Source organism: Pempheris klunzingeri, chromosome 10 (genome assembly GCF_042242105.1).
Source record: "Pempheris klunzingeri isolate RE-2024b chromosome 10, fPemKlu1.hap1, whole genome shotgun sequence".
In the NCBI taxonomy this organism is placed as follows: domain Eukaryota; kingdom Metazoa; phylum Chordata; class Actinopteri; order Acropomatiformes; family Pempheridae; genus Pempheris; species Pempheris klunzingeri.
The window spans coordinates 25,574,434-25,593,354 of record NC_092021.1 but is presented as its reverse complement, the minus strand read 5'-3'; the positions used below and the strand labels follow the sequence as shown (position 1 = coordinate 25,593,354).

Sequence of the window (18,921 nt, the reverse complement as noted above, 5' to 3'; positions counted from 1 at the left end):
AGTGAACTCTCTGCTTTAGAATACACTCATCATGTGGGCCTGGAAAACACCTGATACACTGAGAACACGTCCCATCACGGTCACACTGGGACGTTATCAGTGATGTCGCAGCGCTGATACAAGTTTTATACTGAAATCCACAAATAAAATTAGCAGCACAAACGTTAAATGAATAAAATGACCAGTTCTTCATGCAGACATGTGACAGCTATCGTGAAGTCGTGGGAGGCGATCGCAGCCATGAGTCAAACTTTGAAGTGTCGAGACGCCTCCATCATCATCATCATCATCATCAGTGACACTGGCCACACCGTCGCCTTCAGTGTAACCAGACACTGGAGCTCACTGCACCACCGCCTCGTTCACACGGACGCCAAACAAACCAGTGTTGCCTGTGAGTCACCATGAAGTGCCGTCATCAGAGCCAGTTTGAGTGATCAGCCACTTTATGAGCACTGACTTAGAGACATGTCTTTGATTTAGGGGTTAATTAGATAGCGGTTTTACGATAAACTGCACTGAAACGCTTAGTAACTGTTTCTAATGTTTAATTATCTCCTGGATTTTTAGGATAAATAGATATAAATATAAATATATATCTATACATGCATGTTTTTAGGTGTTGCAGAGCTTTGATGCTGGATCCTGGTATTTATTTGACTTTCATATTTTAGAGAAATGGCTAAAATGTATTTTTAATTCAAAGGTTTGATGAATGTTGAAGTTGGAATCTCCTTAAAGATAAAATGGAGAAACGCTGACCTACCTTAAACATCATCATCATCATCATCATCATCACAGAGCCAAATGTGTTTTATTCTGCAGCTGGAAAATCTCCCAAGCTGTTTTTAAAAAATGTCAAACGTGTCACATGTGTTGGGATTCATACTGAACCCTTGTGAACTTTGGCGAATGACAAAATCGTCTGATACTTTTTCAGAAAAGATCTTTAGAATCTCAACCATCAACACTAAACATCAGCATAAAACACAAGAGCAGGTCAAAGTGTGTTTTAAATGCTCTGAGTTCTTCTCCACATCGTCACACACAGTAAGAGTCTGTAGCTGCTTCAGACCAGCAGGTAAACTTCACCACCGTCTCACTTCCTCCTCTCGGTCATAATACCTAAAAATAAAAAAAGATTATATTGAGCCGTAAACGTCCGTCTAGAAAACGTCCAGCCGGCCGCTGCAGCAGCAGGTATGTATGTGTGCAGCGCCGCACATTTTATTCCCATCTCAACCTCATTTTTTCACATTTCCGCCATTAGACCTGAATGTTGAGAGTTATCCTATTTGCAGGCAGCCTCTGGCTCTGCTGCTCGGCCGGCGGGATGATGAATACATTTCAATCTCCTCTCTCTCTCTCTGGCTCTGACTTCAGGGACCAGTGCTGTGGGCCAGGACATCAGTCTTACTGAATATCCACAGAGATTCATCACATGCGAGCCGTCCTCCAGCACATGCACATTCAAATCACTTTTGCTTCACTTCACCGATGCAAATGATGGGAGTAACTACTCTGTCTGTGCTGCCAAGAAGAAGACAGGAGCTCCTCTTGCAGCACTTAGGAAATATCTGAGCAATGACACAGGCTGGAATATCTTAATTCAGCTCTAGTCCGGCTACGTACGGCGGCTCTAACGTGACAAACGGGGCGAAGATGAGAACAATCCAAGTGGGTCAAAATGTTTGTGCCTGGTCGGACACCTGAGAAACATCCACAGTTTTGCGTCCAGTCGTAGCAGCAGCTCACGTGTGGGCTCACATACACACCACGGAGCTGTGCATTCACTAAAGCTGCTATTCTTAAAAGACCAAAGTGACGGAAAGCTGCACTTTTCACATTCTTTCACGGCAATGAAAAACACAATTACTCAGCATTTCCTCCAGAGTTTAATCTTTGTTGTGGTTGAAAAGCATCCGAAACAGCACTCAGAGCATCGTGGGACATTAAACTCCTGACTAAACCCAGAGAGAATGAGATCATTTGGGTTTAGCAGCAGAAACTCTGGAGCGCATTTCTGGATTTGGAAACAAAGTAAAGCGGCAAAGAACATAATAAAACGTGCAAAGACGATTAGCTGTAATGTGAGTTTACACTGTTTTCTGTAACTGTGCTCAGAGACACCTCTGATTTCACACCTTCACTCCCGTCCATGTGTGTCTGTGTGAGGAAGGTACCTGTATCTCTTGTTGTCCACGGGCACGATGTCCATGGCGATGTAATACTGCTGATGAGGGTCCAGACCTGCGATCTTTACTCGCATGGCAGGAAACATCCTCCTGAGGGGCAAAAGCAACACAGAAATGAGACGGAGTGAAGCTGGTCTGCTTCCTCCTGTGACATAAATCAAGACAAAGAGACGACTAACGCGCTGAGAAGACGTCTGAAAGGAGCCAGTGAGCTGAGAATTGTCACTGCAAGTGAAACAGAAACGCTAAAGATTCCTTCAGCAGAGTTTTTCGACCTTCGGGGGAACATGAGAATCAGACTGAGGAGCTCCAGTGTGAGCAGCAAACACACAACTGCTTCATACTCATTCAGAGGAATCAAAGAACATCTACGATCACTGTTGTCCAGGAGGAACCTGACGACGGACAAGGAGGGGTTTGATAAGAACAAAAACAGAAACCCATCAGGCAACAAGCAGACTGAATTATAGACGCTTCATTAAAGGGAAAAACATTTTGTACAAACATGTAAAACATTGTGGAAGTTTGATTTGGTCTCAGCGGATGTTTTCAGGTGCGTTTTCAAAGATTTGTTTTGCTCCTTTAGCTGAAATCCATCCAATCAAAGCAGAAAGTCTCCTCTCAGCCTGTTCGGCACCTTTGAGTCCATCAGAGTTCAATATTTATTTCAAATTTAATCTATGAAATATATAATAATGTTAATTTATTCCTTTTAAGTGCAGAATCTCATCTTATTGTCCTGAACATTTCTCTCATTTTCATCTTTCTAGTGGAGGAAAATACTTTATTCTCTATTTTCCGTTTCCCTTCTGACCTCTGACCTTTTGAACTCCAGGACTTTCGGCATTATTCTACATTTGCAGTCCTCAAAAGTCAAACTGAAAATGTTATTTGTGTACAACTCACATGTATTTTTGTCCCTGGAATATTTTTAGCCAGCGGCTCCACCCATCTAGGAGCCTAAAGCTCGAGGATTTAAACTCCGTGAAAATTACAGTCCAAAAAGTGGAAACCGCCTCTATTAACTGTCTGAATGTGGAGAAGGAGACATTTCAGCTTAATTCCTCATTTTGCACTTCAAACGCTGCATTTTTCGCTTTTCATTTAGAGCTCGTAAATCCGGGCCAGCCTAATGAGAAAAGAGGGCTGTGTTCTTGCTTCCCTTCTCTTCTGGATTTATGGCTTTATTATGAGCAGGCCGTGAAATATGGAGGGAGACGGTGGTGTCCGCCTTCACTCTGCTGCAGCGCGACCTGATTGTTGCTCCATTTATGAGCTGATTACCAATTTAAGGCCAATTCATAAAAGGAGCCGAGTCCAGAATAAGTAGAGGAGAGGGACGGGGCTTTCTTCTTAATCTGGAGTCAGAGCAGAGAATAAACCAATAAAAATCTGGTTGCAAAACTTTAGCACCAGAATAAAACCTGAATAAATACATTAAATAATGTTTTTAAAACGGGACTATTTGAGAATAAAACTCTTCTGTTACACAGAAAATACGCAATTAAATTATTCTGATTTATTCTGGATGAACGAACACCTTGAAAAGAAAGATTTACTAACAGTAAATAATATTATTTAGCCTTTTTGCAACACACACACACACACACACACACACACACACACACACACACACACCGCTGTTAATCTGTGCAAAATGGAAAAAGCGAAATGAAGTTTATGAAAAGCCTAAAGAGATTTTTCCTCGTTAGTAACCAAACTCAGATGAGATCAGTCACTCAGCGCTTCTTCACTTCTGTGACCAGATCACTTTAGATCCAATAAACATTTTCCGCACTTTTGCTGGAAATGTAAAGAATTATCTTTTTTTTTTTTTTTACGTAAAGGAGAAGCAGCATTAAACCTGGAGTCAGTCAGTCTGATGTGCACAGAGGAGCACACTACGGGCAGAGGGACTTCCTGCAAGATCCGTAGGTCAACTTGTGCGCTTGCTCTGGATTTGGACTGTTGGTCCGAGAGAGCCAGAAAAACCCGGAACAAGTTAGAGAGATTAATTAGAGCCAGTTCTGACATCAGGAATAACCTGCCGCGTCACGACGGCCTGAGCACAACAGAGCGGCCTGCATGTGCAACACATTAACACCCTCCAAACAGAGTTCAGATGTGTGTGTGTGTGTGTGTGTGTGTGTGTAGCTCTGACTGAACTTTGTGCTTTTCTAAATTTTACGCATTTGTGTGTTGGAGCGTCTGCAGATTTTAGCTTTGCGCATTTGACAAATCTTCGTGTTTTGCTTGTGATGACTTCAGTCTGAATAATCAGAATCTGATCTCATAATGGAAATGATAAGGAGCTCACTTTGTCCTCGCCAAAAGAAGAAAAAAAGGAAGAATATATTATTTTGCGCGTAAAAGTTCGCCAATCGCCTTTTACGCACAGTTGGCTCACAGTCAGTCTGCGCCATCAGGCCGCCGCAGAGCTGCACGTAGGCCTTCTGGGCTACTTTCTGCAGCTGTGTGTGTGTGTGTGTGTGTGTGTGTGTGTGTCTGTGTGTGTGTGTGTGTGTGTGTGTGTGTGTGTGTGTGTGTGTGTGTGTGTGTGTGTGTGTGTGTTCCCGGCCTACCTGCCCGCCTTGGTGATGATCATCTCCGTGCCGATGTCATGGAAGCGCTTCCACAGGTCCGCGCACTGCAGCTCCACCTGGATCTCCTCCATGGAGGCCGGGGGCGACGGTTCGCAGGGGCCGGGGGCCAGATCGTCAGGTGAGCCGAAGGAGCACGGCGTCCTTTCGGCCAGACCCTCTCCGTCTGAGCCGGGACTCGCCTCCGAGTCTGAGGGGGAAATGAGGAAGATGATGAGAAGGCAGCTCTGAAACAGTGGAATTAATATGCTTAGGATTTACGCAGGAAACTTGGCGCGGTGAGAAAGTACAGCGGTTCTCTCTGCTGACTCCAAATCACCTGCCGTCTGGTGCTTGGAGAGAAGCGGCCGAGTTTGGCTCAACTTGTCATGAAGTTCTGGGTTGATGTCAAAAGCAGAATAAATGCTGCGTAAAAACCTTTGAAATGAGATGTAGAAAATATTAAACTTTAAATTGGCCCGCACAATGAAGGATTCCGATGGGAGGCGTTCAGCAAATGAAGTTTCCCCTCTAGTGCTCCTGCAGGACCAACTTTAACAGACTGACCGTTCACAGTCATCAACACCATCACAGATAAAAACCTTCCCTCCATCCTGAAGCAGGTCCAGACCTACAGGACAGGTTTCCATCCGCCTGAGCCTCCAACTCAGAGACCAAGCAGGCCGACCTCAGCCTCCTCTACATCCATGTTTTTATTCTAAACCAACAGAAACCATCAGCAGGGAGGACAAAACACCAGCAACACCTGACAATCACCTCAAACCCTGCAGGACCTTAAACTGCATAAGAAGCTTTTCCTCTTATTCTGTCCTCTACATACATGTTCACTATTATCTAATCTCAACTCGACTATTTCTTTTCACAGTGAAACTAAATTATAAATCATAACTCCAAGCTGCCTTTTTTTTTTTTCTCCAATTAATAAAAACACTTTAAACATCACGTCCACTTCAAGAGAAATCCTCCTGCTCAACTCTGACCTTCTAAATATGATTTAACATGTGTTTGATGTTATCTAAAAATAAAATGGAAACCTTTTGGGGTTAAATATCAATATGCATCATAGTTTTTCCAGCTGGGATGTCAAATCTTTAATGCTCAACATCTTAAAGCTGCACTTTACCGGCTCAAACTCTCATAAGATCACCACATGCTCCCTCTTATTTCACTTTTCTCAGAAATACTTTATAGCTGAATATCCTTCAGCCCCTCCACCACCACCACCAGCACCCCAAAAAATGAAAAAGAATCTAATAATGTATTATTTATTGAGGGCCCTGACACGAGGAGGTTGACTTGGCAGACTAAGGGCACACAAATATGGTTATGCAAATGCAGAGCTGCTGAGAGACTGGACAGCGTCCCAGGCGAAACCGCCACAGCGCGAGCAGAGCCAAGGCTGCTGGAAACAAGAGCGCAGAGGAGGGATGGAGATAGGAAGAGCTGAGGAGGAGGAGGAGGAGGAGGGGGAGGGGGAGGAGGGGGAGGAGGGGGTGTAATGACCACAGAGAGACAGAGACAGACTTTCCACCATCTTCTTGGGAGATCCTTCCAGTGTCACTGCAGCCAGTGAGGACTGTCACACATGATTACTCTCCCCTTCTTCCCCCTTTAACTCTTCACACACATGCAGATACACACTCACATCAGCCCAGGGGCACCGTGCGGGGGGGCAGGGAGGGCGACTCCTCAGGCCGTGGGCTGACAAGGCCCTCAAGTACTACATGAACTTAGAACATCAGGTATCTGAGGAAGGTTTGGGGCTCTAATAGAATAATTCAGCCTCTTTGAACGTCAGGAACAAAATCATGGCGTGTTTCAGTGTTTTACTAAAAGCCTCCAGGTCTGTGTGTGTGTGTGTGTGTGTGTGTGTGTGTCACAAAGGGTCCCCAGCCAATCAGAATGCAGGCTCACAGCACCAGGAGGCGGGTTAAACAGCACAACATGTCAGACATGAACAAAAACAGACTGTGTGCTACAGACCCCCCCCACCACCAGCACCACCAGCACCCCCTCACTGAAAGAGTGGGAGCTGATGAGCAGCTAAATAAATTAATAAAATAAATAAATAAATAGTCCACGAGTTCAATGAACTAAAAGCTTTGACTGTTCAGATGAGAATAATAATAATAATAATAATATCATAAATAATAAATTCATTCACTCTGAAGCAGGATTTTAGTTTCCTTAATTGTTTTTTTCTGAAATTAGAGAAATTTGAGCTCAGCGTGATTTTTACTTTATATTATTTTATATTTATATTAATACTTTATAGTGGAGTTCATGTCTTGCTCTTTATTATTGTTGAAAATATATAAATTCATTGTCAAGTCAAAGGACAAATGTTTTATTTTATTCAGAAATTATATTGTTTAAAAATATTAGTTATTTTGATATTATGATAGAAAATATTTGTATTAAATTAAAGGAATTAATCTGCTGGTAGTTCAGACAATCAATCAACTAAATATTAATTCTGGACACATTAATAACTGCACACTCCTGAATTAAAGATCGCAGAGCTGAGACCTGCCAAGTCTCCATAAACTCTTCCTGCCACAGCGCCACACACACACACACACTCTCACACACACACACACACACACACACACACACACACACACACGCTGCCCCATCCTCCTCCCTATAGGACGCCTGTGTGTTGCTGCTGCTGCTCTGACTGGAGGTCGACTGTGAGGTTGATCTGTGTCGTTTAGTCTAAATTAGTTTAGTTTAAATTAGTTTAGTTTAAATATTGAAACTGATGTTTTATTCTGATGTTGTTTCCTGTTTTGTCTGGATTATAACTGAACGCTGAGACTCCAGATTACAGATGATAAGAGTCTGAATACTGAGAAATTCTCAGTCTAAACTGGAAAAACAGTATTTTTATATTAGTACTGAACAGAACCATTGATGTTGGACAACTTAGCACAGGGCCGTTAATCTACTGTGTTTACTGGTGCAGTCTGTAGAGTCTGTGTGGACTTTACATATTATATTCAGTCTGGTAGCTTCTTATTATCCCTCACAGCTCTAAATAACACTTCACTTTATTACGCTGTGTGCCACTTCAGACTGAAAACCAACCAACCATCCTCTGCTTCTTCGATCAAAAGAAATAAATAATAATTATCACAAAACACTGCTGCTGCTGCCAATTATAATAATAATAATAATAATAATAATAATATTAGGATAGCACTTTTAATTCCCTGACTGATAAATCACATCCTCTCAACCAAACATTGAAAACGACAATGGCATCCAATCACATCCAGCAGTTCCTCATAAATCACATATATCATCATGTTATAGTAAACTATATACAACACGATAGGACGAGTGTGCAGACGTGCTCAGTGTCTAAATCACTCATCAGAAAATGATGCTAGTTGAAATCATGACGCATGTATACACTTTTTTTAATTGATCATTAATATTCGGGGTGGTCAGATGGGCTTGCTGCAGTAAAGTGGCCCACATGGATGAGCTGTAAACTTTAGATTCTTTCCTGGAGTCTAAAATCCCTGCAGCTGCCCGCCGTCTCTATAAAAACACTTACTGTACATAACACCAGTGTTAAATAAGAGCAGATCACGTAAAGGCTTTTAATTTGACGGTCTAACAGAGGGAGAGCAGGAATATCTGATTGTTCTGCAGATTTTGTCATCTATGCAGTAAATGTTTAACAGAGCTGGACTGATTCTGTTACCCTGTTTTTTATATTTCTAATCCTTCTTTACTGTCGTCACTCTGAATAAAACCTTTTTACTGCACCAACAAGGCAAAACTGCTCAAATGGTCTCAGCTTCAAGCTGCTTTGCACCAACTGACTCAGACGGCTGTTTAATTCTGTCACTTTGAGGCTTTAATCAAAATAAATGAAGGAAAAACTGTTTGTATCTGCAGCGCAATGAATTATTTTCTCATTTTCACGTTTAGTAATTGTGATAATTTATCATGTAAAGTCCTAAAATTAGTCTCATCAATCTGAAAAGGTGATAAATCTGAAATAATATCATTAGTGTGGAGTCTCACTGGGACAAACAGGATTCTACACTATCATATAGAAATATTACAATATCGAATGTTTGTCTTTCAAACTAAAATCTGCTTGAATGTTTGAGACCAACAAAGTGTGAAAAGCCTCACTGAGAAACTCCACATGTACCAAAACACACACACACACACACACACACACACACACACCACCAGGTAGCTGCTGCTAACATGCTCCTGTATGTGTGTGTGTGGAGACAGAATAGTTTCACAGCTTCCTGTTTGTCTGAAGGTTTTCTTCAAGCTTCAGTCTGATTATTTATTTAGTTTTCAAACTGGATTAATTAAAAACATAAAAAAAAACCCTGACTTTTATTGATTAACAGAAATTTGACCACTCAGCAGAACGCTGCCCTGACACACACACACACACACACACACACACAGGCCTCTATCTTGTGGTCTAAACCCGCTCATGCCAGGCCTCATTAAAACCAGTCTAACATCCACTGAAGGCCACTAACTGGTCTGAGACAAGTGGAGTCGCTCACACGTCTGCTCACAGGCTGAACTTCAGAGGAGGAAGTGCTGTCGATGACTGTTTATAGGTGTGGTGGTGCACATCTGATGATGGAGAGCTTTTCTAAATTAAACTAAATTAAATGTGCAACCACACATTTTACATTTATGGATTAATATTCCTTTGTTATCCCCCCCCCCCCCCTGTCAGGAGATGGTTTTAATAAAGATGATTTGCTGGGAGCTGCAGGTAGATGTGTGAAGGTGGACGTGCAGAAGATGTTTCTAATTAAGAACATCGGCCTCTTAAACCAGACTGTGTTTTCTTCTTCCCAAACATTTTGTACAGCCAGACAACATTCAAACCTGCAGAGGTTTCATTTTAACAACACACACACCAAATGTGTCTTTTGGGAAAGGTGCATAAGAAATCAAATGTTTTGGGTTTGGATGTCTGAATAGATGAAGGCACCACGTAGATTATTGTGTGTGATATTATTATAAAGTGTGGAAAGATGCTTCATGTGGACTGAATGCTGTTTATTCTTCAAGCAGAATGTAACGGAGATAATAAAAAGTTTAGTTACCAGATGAGCCAGTGGAGTTGTTTTCTAATAGTTACTATATGGCTACAACTCCTGCTATTTTATTTATAGCGAAATGGCCCTTTATGGAGATGCAGCGGATTTCTGGAGTGGACAGTAGCAACGTGCAACCATGAAATCACCGAGTAACCCAATCCACACAGTGAGAGCACCTGTTTCCTCCCTGATGGAGACTCAGGCACGAAGGAAGCCGTAAAAACTTCAGTCCACATCTCTTTTATCTCTTTTATCTCTCTATCTATCTCCATTTTTGTTTTTTAGGAGCGACTCTTCAGAGCAGCTCTGAGCAGAAGGAGCAGCGTGTGGATCAGTCTGATGCTGCTGTATTAGTGTGTTCTTAGGCTGCACGGTAATCTGGATTAACAGATGCTTAGTTGGGACTTCAGGTGTTTGTAAAAGCGAAAAGTGTCACCCTGTAAATCCAGAGTTTGGGTGAGGCCTCTGATCATCGGCATTAAATATTATATTAGATGTAGTTCAACTCGTTAACTTCTGTCCTAAAGGAAATGTGGGTGCAGAAGTTCTGCACTAACAAAGGGACTTTTTTCTGCGCTAACTGAACTCTTCACTTCCTACAGGCGCGCTGTTAAATGTGAGCCCGGTGCAGAGCCTCAGTCCTGCCCTTGTCTTTGAGGCTAATAAACGTGTTATACGACCGAGCGGCCTCCAGCCTCGCCTGGAGCGGAGTAAAAATAAAATCTCTCCGTTAAGGATTCCTCTAAACCACATAATCTGACCACAGAGACTCGCTGTTCTCGGTCACCGCCGCCCGACGCGCCAAAGCGGAGGCTTTAGGGCCCGCTGAACCTGCCAGGAGCCCGCCTGCTAATGAGAGGTGTGGGGTGGGGGGGGAGCTGGGCAACTGATTCATCCACAAATCCTAAAACTCCCCGGAACAAAAGCTGAGACAAAATGAGCAAGAAACTTTTCTGCCGCACGGAACCAAAGAAGCTGAGCGAAACGGGCCATTTTGTCTGTTCTGTCTGTTAAACACGAGCTGCTGGTGACCCCCCCTCCCCCCCTCATCTACCGACACTGCAGCCAGTCCAGCAAAAACATTCTTCCCATGACATCCCCGAGACAAGAAACCCCTCTCAGTCATTCTTTTAGTTTTGCTTGTCAGTCAGCAGCAGAGTCAAAGTGGAGACGAGCCGCGCGTAAAGACGCAGCGCCCCGGAGGTCAGACTGCAGCGGGCGGCGGGACTCTGTCCGCGTCCGCTGTCCCACGATTTAAGATTTAAATGTGCACACAACATAATATAATGTGTTTGTTTCAAGGCTAATTAAAATAAACAATTAGAAAGAAATTAAAAGAATTTAAAAAGATCTTTGCAATTAAAATTTTTTGTAAGAAGACGAACTGAACTAAAAGTGTTTTTTTTCTTTGGTTGAACTGAAAAAACCGTGAATTTCCAGACTGAATGTTTTTTGGAGCTGATCTCAGTCTGTTGGTTTTAAAATGAAGTCACACAGGTTTGTGTCCGCGCGATCAGTTCACCTTCAAACACTCCAGTGTGAGCAGTTTGAAATAAAAGAGCAGCAGCCATGTTTGCTCCGGAGGCCTGTGTGGCTGCTTCATGACCGAAGTGATGCTGTTGCTCAAATGCTTCAAAAAATTAATTGACGTTTAAATTAATGCATTTTTTAAAAAATATACCAAAAATATAACTGAACTCCCCAAATTTTTTAATTGGAGTTCAGTTATATTTTTGGTATATTTAAAAAAATGCAGTGCGATGAGGCCAATTTTTTTTTTTTGCAGCAACAAAATTTTTTTGTAGTTGTTGCAAAACAAATTGGCCTCATCATAAACAATAAGAAATAACTTAAAATAAAATATTTCCATTTATTTTTCATCTTGATTTTCACTGTGTTTTTTTTTGACTCTCCTAATGTCTGCTTCTTTCTTCTCTCTTTTATTCTGTTTTATTTCATGTGAACTTCCTCTGATGCGCTGAATTATTGACTCCCATCTTTACGCGGAGGTTGGACGGTGGCTGATTTCTTGCTAAGCCTTTTTAAACTGATGACACAATTTCCAGACTCTGAGTAAGTCTTTAATTTCAACCCTAAAAGTTCAGTGAGCGCCTTCAAGTCCGGGAAACACTGGGTGTTCTGAGCTGTGGGACAAAGAGTCCATGGAACAGATCTTAGTTTTAAACCCGGGAGGATTTTAAAGCTCTGGTGAATCTACTGAACCCTTAAATGTCACTTTAATCTGTAGGTGTTTCATGCTGGTCTGCTAGTAAAATAGATCCTTGATCTCAAACGTGCTTAAATAAAGTGTGGAGCTAAATGTATTCTGCTAAACGGACGCTGCTACAGAGTTCAAAGCATCTCTGCAGGAGGCCCGGAGCTGATTCCTCTGCAGAGGACGATATTATTCAACATACGTGAAGTGTGTTTCTCTCTGAGAATAAAAGGCATCAGATCTGGGGGGGTTTGCTCGGTGCCACCAGCCGAGGCCTCCCTACAGGCCTGCAGCAGCCGCCCGCCTCCCACTGACAGCAGCAGCCTCCTCACGGACACGCAGCTCCTTTTCAACTCGTGTGACTTAAATCTCAGAGTGAAGTCCACCAGTCCGGAGTCAAAACCTGGAGCAGCCAAACCCGCCACGACCAACACGTTCACCTGATCACTTTAGAAACCTCGCAGCTGACTTCCTAGTCTGGTTAGACTGGACTAAAGTGTCTCATTTAGGAGACTTTAGATGGGTTTTCTGTCTCTTTCCTGCCAGTAAAGCAGCACAGCTGACTGTCTACAGGCCTGCATGCATCAGGTTTCTAAGCTGAAACAGTAAAACTGCTTCCTGTCAGTGGACCAGCAGAGCGGACTCACAGTGTCTCACTTGGTTTAAAGAAAAAGAGACTCCACGGTCACACGGAGCCCGTGGACCTCACAGCTACGCGCCCTGCCGCGGGTTGGGTCCCACAGAGTGGAGCCATGTTTTGACTCTGGACTCGCTGCAGTGATAAAACGGAGATGTGGTGCATGTCTGCGCACTGACCCGGGTCCATATCCAGACAGTGCGCCGGGTCCTCTCCGTCCGTGCCGAGGCTCTCCATGGACAACTCCAGCTCCTTCTCCTCCCAGCCCCGGAGCTTCCTCTTCTTGTTGGAGCCGATCAGGGCTTCCACGGAAAAAGCGTGGGCTCTAGAGCTCAGAGCTGCGGCAGATCGCCTCCTCTCACTCATTTCTCAGATCCACCCGAAGGGGGGGGGGGACGCAGCGAAAAACCCACTCCGTCCGTCCAAAGCAGTGAAGCAAAACAGTAAAAAAAAAAAAAAAAAAATGCACACGTCAGTGTTTACAGCGGGACGCAAACTCACCAAGTGTCCAAAGTTAATCCCAACTGTGACTAAACACGGCGCGTGGAGCTGTGGGAGGCAGGCTGTGCCATCCTGGCTGCGCGTGAGACCAAGTCCGGGAGGATTGATAGTTCTGGTGCGGTCTGCGCGTCTCTCCGTCCTTCCACTCCGCGTCTTTCTTTCTCTCTTTCTGTCCCCCTGGCTTCTCGCTGATTGATACTCACTTCTGGAGGAGTTTTTTTTTTCCAGGCGCAGAGGGGGCGGCCCTCCCGCGCCCTGTCAAACCCGCGCACCCAATGAGAAGTTAGGACAGACAGCGAGACAAAGAGTTTGGGCCAATGGCCGCGGAGGGAGAGGAAGAGGAGCCTTCATCCGGACCGAACAGCCTGATGAACGGACTCCACAATGGAAAAATACATCAGCCTGTTATCTTTGCTCCTCTTTGCACCTCCAGCTGATTTACGCACTGATTTCTCTACAAACAGAATAATAAAACTATAAACTCGAGTTAAATGATGTGTTTCATAAACGTACCGGCCCTGATGTCTCCCCTCTGTGACACCCAGGTCCTGCAGCCTCCCTGCTCTCCTCCTCTGAAGGTTCAACCTCCAGGTTTGGGCTTGAGAGCCGAGGCCGGTGTGAGGCCGGTGTGAGGCCGGTGTGAGGCCCTCTCCTCACGGCGAGCAGCCCAGAGTCACTTCGGTATCCGCTGGTTCCTTCATCAGCAGAGCTGCGGACGGACAGGTGGGCTGATCTCAGGGTCGGACACCAAAAGGAAGGAGAAGATGAGCCAGAGAGGAGGTTTGGCTCGGCTCGGCTCGGCTCGGCTCACTTCACAGGACCTGCAGGTCGGTAAGAGAAACATAACATCTCGACAATAAAGGAGGTGCAGAGACCGTTTGGAGGAGATCAGCTGTTCACTGTTGGTCCGTTAATTCATTCAGTCATTTTCTAGTCAGGGCAGAAAAATAACACTTAAGATTCAATCAAGTGAAAAACCAATTAAACTATTTTAACCCTTTAAAGCCTGAACCATGAAATAATTCAGCCAGAAAAAAATCTATTTTTTTTCTAGTTTATTGAACCTTCTGAGAAATTACACAAAAAAATAAATAAAATCTTTTAAAGTTTAAAAAGTTTTAATTTGTATAATTTCTGCTACATCCAGCATTTTTGTGCAGTTTATTGCTCAGTTATTATTTTATTTTTATCTTAAACAAAAACATAAAACAGATAAAACAGAAAAAGATCCCACTCATGATGTGGAGGTGTGTGATCAGATGTGATAAACTTGGTGTTAAAGGGTTAAAAATCAGATAAATAATTTCTTACTGGGATGGAAAAGTAAAAGCAAAACACACGAGTGTAATAAATATTAAAATACAACGAGTTCACCGTTTTAGATAATGACCAGGTCAATAATAATAATAATAATAATAATGAATCCTTTCTCTCTAAACCCTTTAAGGAAAATGTTAATTTAAAGGTGAGACTGACCGTGTTCACTCTTCACTCTTCACTCTGATCTTCAGTCCAGAGACAAGAAACTCAACAGGAGCAAAAAAAATAATGTGTGGCACATTTCCCGTCAGCGGCAGAACGAAAAGATGAGTGAGGAAGAGGAAGAGGAAGAGGAGAGGATGGTCGCTGCTGCTGCTGCTGGAGGCCTGAAGTCAACCTGCCGCCTTCCCACAAATCCAACGCGTTTGGCTCGCAGACATGCAGAGCTCCACGGTGACACTCTTCAGCCCCCACGGAGGAAACTAGAGTGACTTTTCATCAGCTCCTGCAGGTGAAGCTACATTCTCACACTTTTGTGCGCAGGGATCGACGCAGTGGATATTTATACGCACATTTCTGGCGCTTTAACGCAAATATTGTGCGCCACGATGTTACATTTGATTTGAGTTTAATAATCAGGAGTTTGAAATCCTTTAAACATCCTTTGGAGTGAAACTTTCTTTACGCCGCTGATAGTTACTTTTTTTTCTCTCACAAAATTATGCGAAATGTGAGCAGTAAATGTTTGTGCGTAAAGTTCCAGCAAAGTAAACAAGTAAATATTCCGAGTGTGAATGTGCACAGGAGGGTGGGTTCAACCCCCCGTGGGAGGAAACTCGTTAAACACGAGCAGTAAGGACTAAAACCAACTGTATGCTGTTCAGATCCCAATTATAGTCCCGATGGCATCTCATTAACACAGAGCAGAAGCAGGAGGGGCCGCTGCGAAGGGGTGGACGGTCTGTTTAACCAGACTGCACCAGATCATCTCCACAGATATGTCTCATAGGGGACGGTTTTAAAAGGTTTCATGCATTTTAAATATTTTAAACACTCTGTGGGTCCATCTAGCAGCATGTTTTTACACTCCACATTCCTGTTTCTCTTCTCTGCTGCCTCTTTTTTTTTTTTTTTTTTGGTTCTCAGGCTCTTTTACGCACAGACACACACACAAAAACCCAAAACGCATCTGAAGCACCTTTGTTTTCTCTCTTCGTCCCAGCAGGCAGACACACGTGGAAGGAGGCAGAACGTGCAGTTAATATTCAATTAGTAGAAAAAGCTTTTGACCCCCGTTGACCTCGGAGGGGGGTGGGAAGGGGTGCAGCTCTCGGGCTGTTTCAGCACCTTCCACCCCGGGGCGAAGGACTGCGACTCCCCACGCAGGACGACAGGCTCTAAATATAGCGCGGAGGGCAGCAGCAGGGGCCGCAGACACTGGCAGAGCTGAGGATGTGAGGACTGAGAGCTCCGTGCTGCGCCAAACATCCACCTGACGCTCATTTTCAGGCGCAAAACACAAAACCAGCAGCATCCGGGTGGTGTGAGATAATTACGCGGGCGTTAAATTGGAAATTGTGTCACTGTTACAGCGTTTGTTCGCCATTTTAAGCCTTAAATATTAAATCCAGAGTGCAGAGATCATGTGCGCAGTGATCTTTGTGCGTAATGACGAGAAGAATGAGATGCGGTTATGTTTTGTTAATTGGAACATTAAACTTTTTTTTTTCATAAAGACATTCTGATTAAATTAATATTTAAGATTTAAACAAAGTGGAAAAAACGGAATGAAAAAAACAAACAGGCCATAATAATAATTATAATTATAATAATAACTATGATATGGGTTATTATGATATTTTCTAAAAAGGTCCATTCTGCGTATTTCTTCCGTTTTGTGAGGTGGATCACTCCAATAAAACAACAGATATAATAATTATAAAACGAGATATTCCAATGCAGCTGCAGCCCATTAGTTATATTCAATATTTTGTAGATAATTAATTTAAATAAAAATTATATCATGTGACTCAGATGTGCGTGTTTTTCCGTCTTCTTGTAATAAGTTCTGTGTTTAAAACGCGATTTAACCTTTAAACTCTGTCACACCTGCAGGATCAGACTTTTCATCTGCTATTTTAGCCACAAAGAGCAAAAAGTGAGATTATCTTTGGCCACAACAGCATCAAATACATTTTTACCGTCTCATTGTGACAGAAAAACTCGTTGCTGCAGACCATCAGGCCGAAGTGTGTGTTGCTGCAGAGGTGTGTGTTGTTGCAGAGGTGTGTGTTGCTGCAGAGGTGTGTGTTGCTGCAGAGATCAGGCCGGGGTGTGTGTTGCTGCAGAGCATCAGGCCGGGGTGTGTGAGGCTTAAGAGGCTTCAGGTTTACTAGTTTCCGCTCCTGCTCTGTGCTCAGGCACCGTCAGCATCACCAAAGAGGCTCTTTTTTTGTATTTATTTTTCCTCCTCCCGGACCGGAGCTGTTTCCATGTGACACCATTTCCATTCAGCACGACGTCTTTACAAAGCAACATTTATTACGACTCCATTAAAGTTTTACTTCTGCGCATAAAACGGTTCAGTTACGGTGTCGCTTTCACGTTTAAACAGACTTCTTGTTACCGCTGCGGCATCACACGGTGTGTGTGTGTGTGTGTGAGAGAGTGTGAGGGAGAGAGAGAGATAGAGCCGCAGGTCCGAGCAGAGATTTACAGCCCGCTGCTGTGTGTATATGTAGTCCATATATTTTTATTTATACTCCGTCAGCTGCTTGTGCCAACAGGAAAAAAGCAGCAGAGGGAAACAAACCGAGCGAGGACACGGTCTGTTCCCAGGTAAACACCGACATGGAAAAACCACAGCAGCGTCCAGCTCCACACAGCCTGTGTGTGTGTGTGTGTGTGTGTGTGTGTGTCTTTTCTAGTAGAGACAGAAAGTTAAAGCTGCAAGAGAAGGATGCACTGTGGGGGGGGGGGGCATAGGTGGGTACAAGGAAGGAAGAAGGGCAGGTGAGAAGACTGGAGGAGAGAAGAGGGAAGGGGGAGGAAGGGGGAGAGAATAACTACTAAAGAGGGGCAGATGGAGGGGGCAGATTAGAAATACTATCAGCTGTGTTAGAGTCACTGCTCCTCCTCACTGAAAAGACTGGATTAGTACGTAGAAGTATTAGTATGTAGTATTAGTATGTAGTATTGTATAGTATTAGTATGTGGTATTATGTAGTATTAGTATGTGGTATTATGTAGTATTAGTAGGTAGTATTATGTAGTATTAGTAGGTAGTATTATGTAGTATTAGTAGGTAGTATTATGTAGTATTAGTATGTGGTAATAGTTATGTAGTATTAGTATGTAGTATTATATAGTATTAGTATGTAGTATTAGTTATTTATTAGTATGTAGTATTATACAGTATTAGTATGTAGTATTAGTATGTTTTCTAGTATCAGTACGTAGTAGTATTAGTACATTTCCTGTATTAGCACATTGTAGTGTCTGTGTGTGTGTCTGAGTGTGTGTGAGTGTGAGTGTGTGTCTGAGTGTGTGTGTGTGTGTCTGAGTGTGAGTGTGTGTGTCTGAGTGTGTGTGTGTGTGTGTGTGTGTGTGTCTGAGTGTGTGTGTGTCTGCGTGTGTGTGTCTGCGTGTGTGTGTGTGTGTGTGTGTCTGAGTGTGTGTGAGTGTGTGTCAGTGTGTGTGTCTGAGTGTGTGTGTGTGTCTGAGTGTGTGTGTGTCTGCGTGTGTGTGTGTCTGCGTGTGTGTGTGTCTGAGTGTGAGTGTGTCTGTGTGTGTCTGAGTGTGAGTGTGTCTGTGTCTCAAAGTCAGTGTTACTGAAAAGGATTAAAAACTGCTGAACTGCAGATAAACAGAATAAAACATCCTGTATTCTCATTTATTTTGGATATTCAGACAAAACGGTGAACAAAAGCACCAACAGACGTCCAGGTGACCCTCTCACCACACACACACACACACACACACACACACACACACCCTCACCACACACACACACACACCCTCTCACCACACACACACACACACACACACACCCCCTCACCACACACACACACACACACTCTCACCACACTCACACACACACACACTCTCCACACACACACACGCACACACTCTCACACACCCACTCTCTCACCACACTGGCGATGGCCTGTCTGGAGGCGGTAGAGCTGAAGCCGATCTCCTGCTGCAGGGCTGAAGATGGGACAATGATCCAGAAGTTATAAAACATCAGTATTTCTCTCCCTCCACTGCTGGAACATAAGGAATCAGACTGAATCAGACATTATAGCTTTGGAAAAGTCGATTCCTCACAGCGATCTGCAGGAGAAACTTAATTCTCATCAGTAATAAACATGACACAACATCAGAAGGTGTCCCATTGACTTCACACGTG

At 43.5% G+C, this 18,921-nt stretch overlaps 1 protein-coding gene across 1 annotated transcript in view; it reads right to left on the bottom strand.

Annotated features, from left to right (window-relative positions):
• tbx15 (T-box transcription factor 15) overlaps positions 1-13,115 on the bottom strand; it is a 35,547-nt gene extending 22,432 nt beyond the window's left edge. Inside the window, exons 1-3 of the mRNA XM_070838117.1 lie at positions 12,929-13,115; positions 4,778-4,985; positions 2,184-2,285 (exon numbers count right to left, since the gene is read on the bottom strand). Coding sequence (XP_070694218.1) covers positions 2,184-2,285; positions 4,778-4,985; positions 12,929-13,115 — 497 coding nt within the window. The remainder of the gene's footprint in view (positions 1-2,183; positions 2,286-4,777; positions 4,986-12,928) is intronic.
• Positions 13,116-18,921: the final 5,806 nt, after the last annotated feature.